Source organism: Camelina sativa, chromosome 13 (genome assembly GCF_000633955.1).
Source record: "Camelina sativa cultivar DH55 chromosome 13, Cs, whole genome shotgun sequence".
Lineage (NCBI taxonomy): Eukaryota > Viridiplantae > Streptophyta > Magnoliopsida > Brassicales > Brassicaceae > Camelina > Camelina sativa.
In genome coordinates, this window is record NC_025697.1 from 19,362,032 (window position 1) to 19,373,662 (window position 11,631).

At 34.4% G+C, this 11,631-nt stretch overlaps 3 protein-coding genes and 1 pseudogene across 3 annotated transcripts; 1 reads left to right on the plus strand and 3 right to left on the minus strand.

Moving 5' to 3' along the window:
- On the minus strand, positions 3,839–5,291 carry LOC104737156 (annotated as a pseudogene).
- On the plus strand, positions 6,235–7,386 carry LOC104737157 (F-box protein At4g11590-like). Its single transcript, XM_010457268.1, has one exon. The coding sequence runs from the start codon at positions 6,235–6,237 to the stop codon at positions 7,384–7,386; it is 1,152 nt and encodes a 383-aa protein (XP_010455570.1).
- LOC104738383 (putative F-box protein At4g11580) lies at positions 7,723–8,753 on the minus strand. Its single transcript, XM_010458566.1, has 2 exons — positions 8,332–8,753; positions 7,723–8,260 (listed from the first exon to the last, which is right to left on the minus strand). The coding sequence occupies exons 1-2, from the start codon at positions 8,751–8,753 to the stop codon at positions 7,723–7,725; spliced, it is 960 nt and encodes a 319-aa protein (XP_010456868.1).
- On the minus strand, positions 9,303–10,916 carry LOC104737158 (probable phospholipid hydroperoxide glutathione peroxidase). The gene is made up of 6 exons (XM_010457269.2): positions 10,653–10,916; positions 10,482–10,558; positions 10,332–10,393; positions 10,111–10,229; positions 9,633–9,800; positions 9,303–9,522 (listed from the first exon to the last, which is right to left on the minus strand). Exons 1-6 carry the CDS (start codon positions 10,881–10,883, stop codon positions 9,487–9,489), a joined length of 693 nt encoding a protein of 230 aa, XP_010455571.1. The 5' UTR covers positions 10,884–10,916; the 3' UTR covers positions 9,303–9,486.

An 11,631-nucleotide genomic window follows, 5' to 3' on the forward strand; every position in this document is an offset into this window, starting at 1 on the left:
TCTTCAAACAAGTTGATATTGTCAATATGACAATTAGGAAATTTTCCTAAAATAGTAAATGTATAATTTACATTTAATTATTTTAGCTTAGGAAACTTACATTTGCTATAAAATGGATAATTACTTTTGTTTTATCCATCACATACTTCCCTTCTAAGTAACTTTGCTTTCAAGTAGTATTTAGGGGGTTATTAGTTTGAGATTTAAATAGAGTTTTAAAGATTTTAAATGTTATGTAGAATTGTTGTTATTAAAACAAGATTTTGTTAAACTTTGTTAAAATTTAGTGTTATTAGTTTGTGATTTGTAAAAAGTCTGAAAATCTTAACAAATTTGGTTTATTGGATTTATACTTGTAATCATTAAAAGTTTTGTGTTATTCAATTAAAACAAAAGAATCTAAGATTGTTAATAAATTCAATTATTATGTTATTGGTTCATGGTTTTAGACACTTTCTTTACAAAATAAAGTCATGAAAAGTATCATAAAAATATAGGGATTGTTTGGAGAACTTTACAAGATTTTAGAAAACTAATCAACAAAACTCTCTAACAATTTTTAACAATTTTTTACTTATTCATTTTTAATGATTTTGTTGAACTCTTCAAAAATCTTCATAGATTAGAATCCAATACAACTTATCTTCTAATCCTTAATTTTCCTATATATACGTTGATTTGCTTTAATGTAATAACAGAAGACAAGAAGAAGAGAAGAAAGAGTAATAGTTAGAAGAACATCATTGTTTAACTCTCTCCCCTCTACTCTTGATCTCTCTCTCCATTTATTTACTACTAGATCCGGACCCGCACGTACGTGCGGGATTGTTTGCAAAAACTAAGTTTTGTGTTTTATAATATTTTTCAGTAATATAGTTATTATTGCTTTAGACCAAAGTTGTTTATTTTTTGAAAAAAGAACTTTTATTCTTTATAGTTACTAGGTTTTGAACCCACGCGTAACATATCTTTTGAAGTAGACGTGATTTTTCCACTTGAAACAAACACCGTATCCGATTTTGAGACTTTTCTTTCATATCCAAGGCCACACTTATCAATCTTGCCAATATTTAGAATGTGATCCAACTTCTCTGTACCATTATTAAGCATCCTCAAATTCTTTTGAGTTTCTTTAAGCTGCACTTTAGCTTGTAATGCTTCTTCTCCCTTCTCTGTTGCATATTTCTCTGCTTCAACAACTTTAGCCTCTAACTCAAGCTTTTCCTTAATCAAAATTGAATTATCATCAACTACCTTAAGCCAATGTGCATACAGCTTCTCATAACTCTTACCAAGTTCTTTATAACTCATATCCTCTCCATCACTATCACTATCATATTCATGTTCAGATACAGTTGCAGGTTTTGTTGCAGTTTCAGAAGTAGTTGCAGACACTGATGCAGACGCTGATGCAGACATTGATTCAGAACTATCTTCAGAAGTTGTAAACGCCACAAAATTCTTCAGTTCTTCTTCTTCATCTGAATCAGTTTCAGAATCACTAGTAACAACATTCATAGCCTTCTTCTTATGCTTTTGTAGATTGGCACAATCAGACCGTACATGACCATATCCTTTGCATTCAAAACATTGAACATTCTTTGATGAAGTCTTCATCTCTTCACCCATTCTACTTTTCTTCTCTTCGCCCTTACGCTTCAGAAATTTAGCAAATTGTCTTGATAACATAGTCATTGAATCTTCACAAGATGATACCTTAAGAGCTACTCCAATGTCAACTTCCTTCTTTATTGCTTCCATAACTTGATCATCTTTCTTCTTTACTCCTTCAGCTTCATATGCTTTGCTTCATTCAAAAGCCTTTAGAATCCCAACAAACTCATCAAAAGTCATCTCATCTAAATTATGAGCTTCTTCAACTACAGAAATTTTTGACTCAAATTTTGTAGGAACAGATCGCTTCAGTTTCTTCACAAGCTTTTTGTCTTTGTACTGCTTTCCAAGAGCAAAAGTCTCATTAGATATATCACATAACTTAGCACTGAACTCAGCCACAGTTTCTTTTTCTTCCATCCTTAGATTCTCAAATTGTGATGCCAACATATCCAGCTTTGTTCTTTTAACACTAGAAGTACCCTCAAACATATTCTCCTATGACTTCCATGCTTTCTGAGCTGATATACATTGAGAAATTAACTTGAAGTGGCTTGAATCAATAGCATTGTAAATCGTTGTCTTGGCTGTCAAATTACAACTTGATATCTTTTTCTCTGCAGCAGTCCACTTATCTCTGGGCTTAAGACTCTCAACCCCTTTCTCATCCAAAACTTTAGGAGGCTCCCAACCAAGCTCAATCGAATTCCAACAATCTTCATCAAGGTTACTAATAAACGCTTGCATATGAACCTTCCAATACTCGTAGTTCGTTGAATCAAGCAACGATGGTCTTGACATAGACGTGCCTTCTCTGTATGAAGTCATCACAACTGATGCAAAGCATTGTCTTACTTCCTGAACTACCCTCACCCGTGATCTACCCGAAACTAGACTTAATCTCTATCGAGAACCCGCTCTAATACCACTTGTAAATGCGGATGAGGCAATAATAAAGTGCATAAAGTAAATAACACAAGAGCTTTGTTAACGAGGTTCGGTTTTTCCTACTCTCCGGGATCACTAGAACAAGAAAGCAAATACAACCTATTCGCAAATGCGTAAATCAAGCACAACCCTCTTAATTCACCGCTTTGTTCTATAACATGAAATCTTAAGGATAAATCTCTACCCTTAACTAAACTCACACCAAGCCTAGATTTAAACCAAGATAACCTAACCTTGGGCTAAACTCCCCCTGAGCCTAGACTTCAGATCTTCAACTCTTTTGAGCAACCTTCACACACACGTCACACCGACGAACAAAGAAGCTTGAACAACACAAGCACCAAACCGCGAAACCAAGCCGCACATAATGAAAAAGCTCTCTAGGGTTTTTATCTTTATCTCTCAGCTCTCTTACTTCTCTAGGACGTGCCCAACACCTCCTTATATATCCATCAAGACTTCCTAATCACCATAGGAGAAGATTTCCAAATTCCATTAAAAAATGACTTTTTCCTTTTTGCTATTTTCCTTTTCCTTGTAAAACTCCAATTTTATCAACCCAATAAATAGTAGTTTTGCGCTTCAATTCATCCTCAAACTGTCCTTCAATATTGCCTTCTTAAACCTTCTAGAAACTTCTCACGCACATAAAACAACAACAATCCTGTATCACGTCTTTAATCACACAGACACTACTTTAGACAAACCAATACATCTTCACTCTTATTTCCTCTAAAATTGGGAGCACAATTAAAACTCTCTATTTATGACACATGGTCACAGGTATATTAGTCTTTCTATTTATTTTTTTCTTATAATCTCTCACAAATTATCTATCTCACAAAATCTAAAAAGTGTATATTCTTCAATTTTTTAACAAAAACTGCTTATTTTCCAATTATTTTTCAAAAAGTGTCTAATACACTAATGTACTTTTTATTTTTGAGCAACTTAGATGGGTTGCTCCATTAGACATGGTCTAAGTGTAATTAAGTGTGTAACAAAAGTACATGACACATAATTTTGATCGTCATGTATAAATGGAGTTTAAAGTGTGAATCTTTTACATTCAGAAATACATTATTTACAAATTGTACATATACAGTGTATATACAATTACAGAAATAAATTGAAAGCTTCAACACAATAGGATCAGAAAACTATATATACTTTCAAGTTATCTTTGAGTAACAAATTTAAATTTTAAATTAATGAAAATAAACACACACTACATACAAAACCATGCATCAGCACCAAACAATTCTTCTCATATATTTCAGAATTGAAGTTCCATTATCTCGTCGTTCAGCCAATCCTAAGCGAGATACGACTAGGAATAACGACATCTATCTTTGCAAATCATACAATCTTGAGGACAACAGATAAAATTTTCAAGCTTCTGAGTTGCAGCGGCTATTACAAATTTTTCTATAGATTATTCGATAGGAAGAAAACTAAACAAATTTTTGCAATGTGAAACGTTAAGAATCGTCAGGTTTCGAAGGCCGGTAATTAGCTTGTTAAATACCTCCATACTAACCAAAGAGCATCGCAAACTCAACCTCTTGAGGCTTTGGAGGTAACGTACCATTTCGCTGGTATTGTATTATGCCAAATAACCCAAATATTTTTAGGTTGGATAGGTTACTACAACTCTCTCTGTTAGTGTAAAATATCCCACATCGGAAAGATGTGAAGGGATTTAAGTAATATATAAAGGGTTAGGGTCTCTCCACTCATTGCCAATTGGTTTTGAGTTGGAAGCCCACAATAAAGCCCGAATTTAATATGGTATCAGAGCAGATTGATTATTGGGCCACCCCGTGGATGTTGTTCCCACATATGCCCACGCTTTAGATGGTTATGCCTGAGCGTGAGGGGAGGTGTTAGTGTAAAATATCCCACATCAGAAATATGTGAAGAGATTTAAGTAATATATAAAGGGTTAGAACCTCTCTACTTATTGCCAATTGGTTTTGAGTTGGAAGCCCACACTAAAACCCGAATTTAATACTCTCCCACAGTTTGAAACCTAAATATCCCGGTGAAAGTATGTTCATGAGCGATGATCAATGTTTTCAGGTTTTTCCATTGACTGAAAGCAAACCGCAATGAATTCTCGGTTTGATAGGACCAGATTGGTAAAGCAAGTTTCTCTATATTTGGCATGCTGAGAAACAAAATCACAAGAAAGAAAAATATAAACGTATGAGAGGCACACCATGCACATGCAAGAAAATCTAAGTAGATGATTGATGAGATTTACCTCTCAGCAGCGAATATGATTGAGACCTGTTTCTTGTATGAATTGAAGTGAAAGAACAATGTCTTCGGGGCCATGTGGCTCAACTTGGTGATCTCAATTAATAGATTCATGAGACTTATGCCGCCATCTACGTCAAAAAAGTCATGAAAGAACCTGGAGATGATCTTAGACAAAAGATTCTTATGAAGGCCTCCATTGTCGTCAACCTGGTGCTTGTAAAAGAAGATTGGTCGTACTTTACTCTTAAAGAAAAAACTGTTGGAAACATCTAATTCTTGGAGCTTGGTGAGGTCGACGGTGTTCCACAAAGCTTTTTGTGATAGGCAAGGAACCAAGAGATGCAGACACGTGAAGCTCTCATGGTAATCTCCATCAAGTTGAGCCTACTGAAGATAAGTTCAAGTATGTCTCTGTTTACATCTGCCCATACTGAAACTTCTCCTAAGCTCTCTACCTTCTTCATCACGTTGCAACTACATACAAAGGGGAAAAAGGAGAAGAAAAAAAATGTTGATGGGTGGATTCTTGAATTTACATAAAGCTTGTATAAGAGAAATAGAGTACTTTTTGTTTTTTTGAATCTAATGTTAAATTATATTCAAAAAAAAAATAAACTGTTTGTTACATTTGTGACTTTATGTAAAAATGTTTTGAACTGAATGTTGACTCATCTGGAATAAAATCTGGCGGCAAACCACAGTTGAATGCGAGTATCTCCTCCATCCTCAAGTGTGCTCGTACGGTTGCGGACATTCTTATCAATAGAGTACTTTTCATTATCAAACAAAACAAGAATATGTCAACGGTAACATATAGAAACAAAACATTATAGTGTCCTACTAAATAATGCTACATATTTACAACACCAAAACTGCAACTCTAGTTTCACGATCTTTAACTTAATTTTGTGTTTAGGAAAAAAACAGAAACAAAAACAAAACCAAACAAGCTATGTTAGGGTAAAAAGATTCGAATAGTCAGTTCTTTTTTCTTTTTTTTGGTATCAATAAAATTTTTGGTATCAGGAATAGTCAGTTCTTGTAAGCACTTACTTAGAAAAAAGTATTTTAAAAAAATTTCTACAAAAACAATAAACAAACAGAGCACAGCCAGAGCGAAAGCATCATAAAAAAAAACAATATATTGTAATAAGTCACATAATCTATAGCAAGGTGATAGACCTAGAAGAACTACCTTGCTAAGAGGAAATTTTGTTTTGTGAAAAAGTTAACTAGCTAGGGTTTTTTTTTTTTCAATTAAGTTCAAATACCAAAAATATCCCATGTATATTGGACTATATGGGCCTGTTGCCTCTCTATTTCAACTTATATAGATCTTAAGAACATCAAGGGAGACTTAGAGATATTTAGGGTTTCTCTAAACAAGAGTGAGCGGGGGTCAGGATCATGGCGACAAGTCAATCGAAGAAGAGTAAAACTGAGAACAATTCTCTTGAAATCTTGAAAGAGATGAACTTCGATGATGTTCCTTTGGAACTAGCGATGGATATATTTATGAGACTGCCTTTGAAATCCGTAGCTAGGTGTCTCCTACTCTCAAAGTTTTGGACCGGAGTGATACGGAGTCGAGATTTCATCACGTCTTTCCAGGTTAGGTACTCTTCGATGATGCAGCCTCGTCTACTAGTCGCGTTTATTGACTTCGATATACAACGGAACTGCGAATTTTGGCACTTCTTCTCGCTGTCTACATCATCATCAACGTCTTATCTATCAAGTGTTACATGTCCATTTCCAGAGTCTGTCTACCATTCTCATTATGTCAATGGTTTGATAAACCTAAGATATGGTCTAGATAAATGCGTAGCTAACCCTAGTACTGGTACATTCATAGCTATACCTAGAGTCGAAACCAGCAGTACGGTCGCACATAGTTTTTTCGGGTACGATCCGGTTAATGATGAGTACAAACTATTAGTGTTGTGCATGAAGGATCGAATATTACAACTATCATCTGAACACCAAGTAGTCACATTGGGAGATAAAAACAAAGTATGGAGAATGATTGATTACAAAACTCCTCATGGTCCTGTGCTTAACAGTGTGTGCATAGATGGAGTTTTGTATTATCTTGCTTTTACGGCAGATAATTTGTCGCGGTTAAGCTTAATGAGATTCGATTTGGGGTCAGAAACGTTGGATCTTTTTACTAGTGTATCCGCGGACTTTCCAACTGCGTTTCTATATCTTTCAACTTTGATTAGCTACAAGGGGAAAGTAGCTTTAGCCACTACCAGATGGACGGATTTGGAAGTGTGGGTTTTGGATCAGCAAGCCGAGACTCTAGGATGGATGAAGGAAAGTTTCAGTATCAAAATTGGGATGAAGTGGAAACATTATGATTTGGGAGATATCAGAGGCACAACTCATAGAGGTGAGTTAATTTTGGCACCACGGTGCTATTATAATGAGTTTTATGTTTTCCTTTACAATCCAGACACGAATAGGCTTAGAGGAATCAAGGTTAACTTACACGGAGACTACAAGTTCAAGCATCGGGAGACAAAAGCAATTTTCGGATTATGTAGAGAGTGTTAGGTTGTTGTAAGGAAGACACTTTAATTTCATGCTTTCATGCATCATACCTATAGACTATAGTATTTGAAATGTTTTCTTTTAATATAACAATATTAAAAGAAATGAATAGAGTGTAACTATCCAGTAACCCTGGATCAAACGCTGGATCAATGTCAATGTTGCCTAAATCAAACGCTGGATCAAACGCTGAAAAACTTTATATGATTTCCAGTTCATATTAAATGAAGCATATTATGATCTATCAAATGGAAGAACAACACATATAAGAATAATAAAGGTTGTGAAAATAGAATACGATAACTCTCTCAAACCACATCAACAAAACTTTTCAAAATTTCAGAATTCAAGTTCCTTTATCTCGTCGTTTTGGCAATGCTTCTCGTAAAACTTCTGCTCTCGGAACATGGGAGGTCGATCTTTGCAAACTTGACAATCGTATTCTGAACATGTGATAAGTTTGTCAAGATTCTGAGTTGCAGCTTGTACAACATCATTCATCATAAGATACCAGCGCAAGATTTTGCAATGTGTCAAGTTAAGGATTGTGAGGTTTCGAAGACCTCTGATTAGCAGGATAACTACTTCAACATCGATGAAAGAGCATCGCAAACTCAACCTAGTGAGGCTCTGGTGGTAATGCACGATTCCTTCAGCAGCGTCGTTTCCCAAAATATAAAAACCTATAAGTTTTAAGTTGTTGAGGTTACTACAGCTCTCTCCCAACACTCGAATCTCGAATGAGCCCCAGGTAAAGTCATTAGCCATGATCAGTGTTTTAAGATTCTTCCACTGACTAAACGCAAACCTAAATGAGTCCAGCCCTTTATACAGTGACCATGAAACTGGTAAAGCAAGTTTCTCTATGTTTGCCATCCTGGAAAAAAAAAAAACATACATATGAGCGATATATATATTCTATTATTTAGATATTAAGATGAGATTTACCTCTTAGCAACAAACATGAGGTGCTCCATTTGTAAATAGGAATTAAAGCTAAAGAACACATTACACGGAGCCGTGCGGCTCAACTTAGTGATCTCAACAATTAGATTCTTGAGTTTTGTGTGTTTTACTCTACAAAAGTTAAAGAAGAACCGGCTCATCTTAATTGAAAGATTACTAAAGCTTAGGGCTTCTTTGTCGACCGGGTATTTGTAGAGGACGTTTTTTCCCTTGTGATTGAGCTTGGTGAGGTCGATGGTGTTCCACAGTATTTTGTTGTGAAAGGCAAGGAACCAATAGATGCATACACGTGAAGCTCCCATGATAATGTCCATTATGTCGAGCTTATCGAAGATAATGGCAAGTATGTTTCTATCCAGAGTTGACCATTCTGAATCTTCTCTTGAGCTGTTAGCCTTCACCATCACGTTGCAACTACATACAAATTTAAAAAAAAAAAAAAAAAGAGAGAGAGAAAAAGATAGAAAAACAATTTAGATTGATAGATTCTTGAATCCACGTTAAAGCTTGATCAAGAAGATCTATTGAAAAAATAAACAAAACAAAAAAAGAGAGTGATTTTTTACGTTTGCATATTCACAATGACGAAATTGTAGTCCTAACTCCTAAATTTAATCCCTAAAAAAAAAAAAAAAACCTCAGTCCTAACTATTTTGTACACATTCCAAAATTTCAAGTTTAGAAGCATAACTATTTAGTCTATTTAGTTCTTTAACGGCAAGTAAATATACTTTTTAAAATTTGTTAGTTTTCTTTTTCCTTTAGTTATTGTAGACACTTTCCTTAAGTTGAATTTCCCATTTATTGACAATCACATTGCTAAATTTCAGTAATTCTATTGGATTATTGGGTCGTCATAGACAGACACTTCAAGTAAGAAAGATCTCATAGCTTTCTTTCCAACACAGCCAAATTTTACGAAAATATAAGTTTCCTTACGCTGGGGGTTTCCATTTACCCTAAAAAAACTGTTGATTTTATTTCGATTTTATGATTATTACATGGTTTGCCCGCTAAAAACCGGACTATAGTACGAGGAAATAACCATTACAGACACTCACGAACTCAGCTTACTACACAGTATTGGTTATACAACAATACTAATGAGCTTTTATTTGTTTGTTTTTTTTCCTTGTTTTAAGCTTTAACTCCCAACAGCTTCTTCAGGTCCTTCTGCAATTGCGAAAACAATGAAGATTTAACAAGCAATTAGAAAACTATGTGGCTGGCTACTGAATCAGACTACAGTATTTTGATGATGATTAAGTGACAAGAGACATTACCTCAATGCTGAGAGGAGAAGTAGTTGGCGCGTAACGGTCGACGACATTCCCATCTTTGTCAACCAAGAACTTGGCAAAGTTCCACTTGATGCCGTCTCCAAAAAGCCCGCCTTTGCTTGCTTTCAGAAACTTGTAGATTGGTGCAGCTTTCTCACCGTTCACATCAACCTTCATTTCAAAGTGCAAAATGTAGAATCAAATCCAGGTAGAGAAAATAATACTTGAAAAAAAAAAAAACAATATGATTTGAAAATGATTCACTTTTCCTAAAAAAGATCTTGAATACTTCGGTTACAGTTCAAAACAAGAGTCATCATCATCCCATTTTCAAAGGAAAAAGCTATTAGTTCCAACAATATGATCCAAAAAATGATTCACTGATACTACAAAAGATTGCAACAATTCTCAAATATAATGGCTGACTGAGTTTGAGATAGTACACAATGAGAAGGCTAGTTAACTTCTTGCGTTAGTGTACCTTGTCGAAAATGGGGTACTCAGCCTTGAAACGGGTACAAGCAAACTGAACAATCTCTTCATTAGAACCAGGCTCTTGATTCCCAAACTGGTTACAGGGGAACGCAAGAATCTCAAAACCTAAAATCCAAAATTGTAACCATAAACAACAAACACAATCATCAAAACCATGATTACGAACAAGCAAACAAACAAACTAGCAACAAAGTTATATATATATACCTTGGTCTTTGTATTTCTCATATAGCTGTGCAAGCTCAGTATAGTTCGAATTAGTCAATCCACTGCAAACGAAAACAAACTAAGTCACTTAAAACCAATGAACCTAAAAGATCAAAAAATCAAATTTTAAAAAAAAATTGAAAGTGTTACCATTGAGAAGCAACGTTCACAATCAATAGAACCTTCCCTTTGTAGATGTTTAGATCAACATCGTTACCCTTAGCATCCTGAATTCAAAATTCAAAAAATCGGATCCAAACAAAATTAAACTCAGAGAAACAAACCTAATCAATTCAATCGTAAGAGAGAATCAAAACAAACCTTGACGGTGAAATCGTAAATAGATTTGGATTCGGAAGAAGCAGCCATGGAATGCTCCGATCTAGAAAAATTAGCTCCCGTTGCGAAGATCGGAAGAGAAGTAATAGTGATCCGATGAGAACTGAGAAAAGGTTTCGCAGATGAAAACAGAGGAAGACGCGATGATGAACGTCGAAGCAGAGGAGAACTGATTCTGGTTATATAGAGAAGACGAACGGAGGATCTAAACATTTGCGGAAAAGTGAAGATTCGTTTTTTTCACAAGGATTTTAGATATTTTTATTTTGGCTTGAACCGTTCAGTGGTTGGAGAATGAAATAGACACGTGGTATGCATATGAGGAAGCCACGTTGGAGAGACTAGTCGGAAACACTCGGGTGTGTGTGTGCGCGTACGTCATTGGTTGCGTTTATTGTGGCGGTGTGTTATGTGAACGCTGGTCCTCAATTTTGGCCCACTAATTATTTTATTTTTTCCCAGATATTTATTGCATAATTCTAAAAAGAGGAGTTTCTCAAAAATACTGTTTACCAAAGCTAAATTTTCAACACTAAATCTTAATTTTAAAATTATACTTTAAATTTTAAAAAATTTAATACAAATCCAAAAAATTAATTTCTAAACCTACAAAAAAACAACTTTTGTGTTTGTACTATTTTTGAAAAATTAAAAACTAAATTTTTTTGATGATTTTAAAAAAATAAATTAAATTATACTTTTCGTTGATAAAACTTAAAAATATTATATTTTTGAAAAACTTAAATGTTCTTATTGTTGTTCGTATTTAATTTTTTTGTGCATTAGTAAATATATATGAACTTCTTTTAGACCGGATAGGTGTGAAATATAAAATATGCTTCACATCTGAAAAAAAAAATGTATATATATATATATATATATATATATATATATATATTTTTGGATTTGGAGTTCTCTATCTAAATAGTCGAATCTAGAAGCTCACAAAAATGAAAAAAAA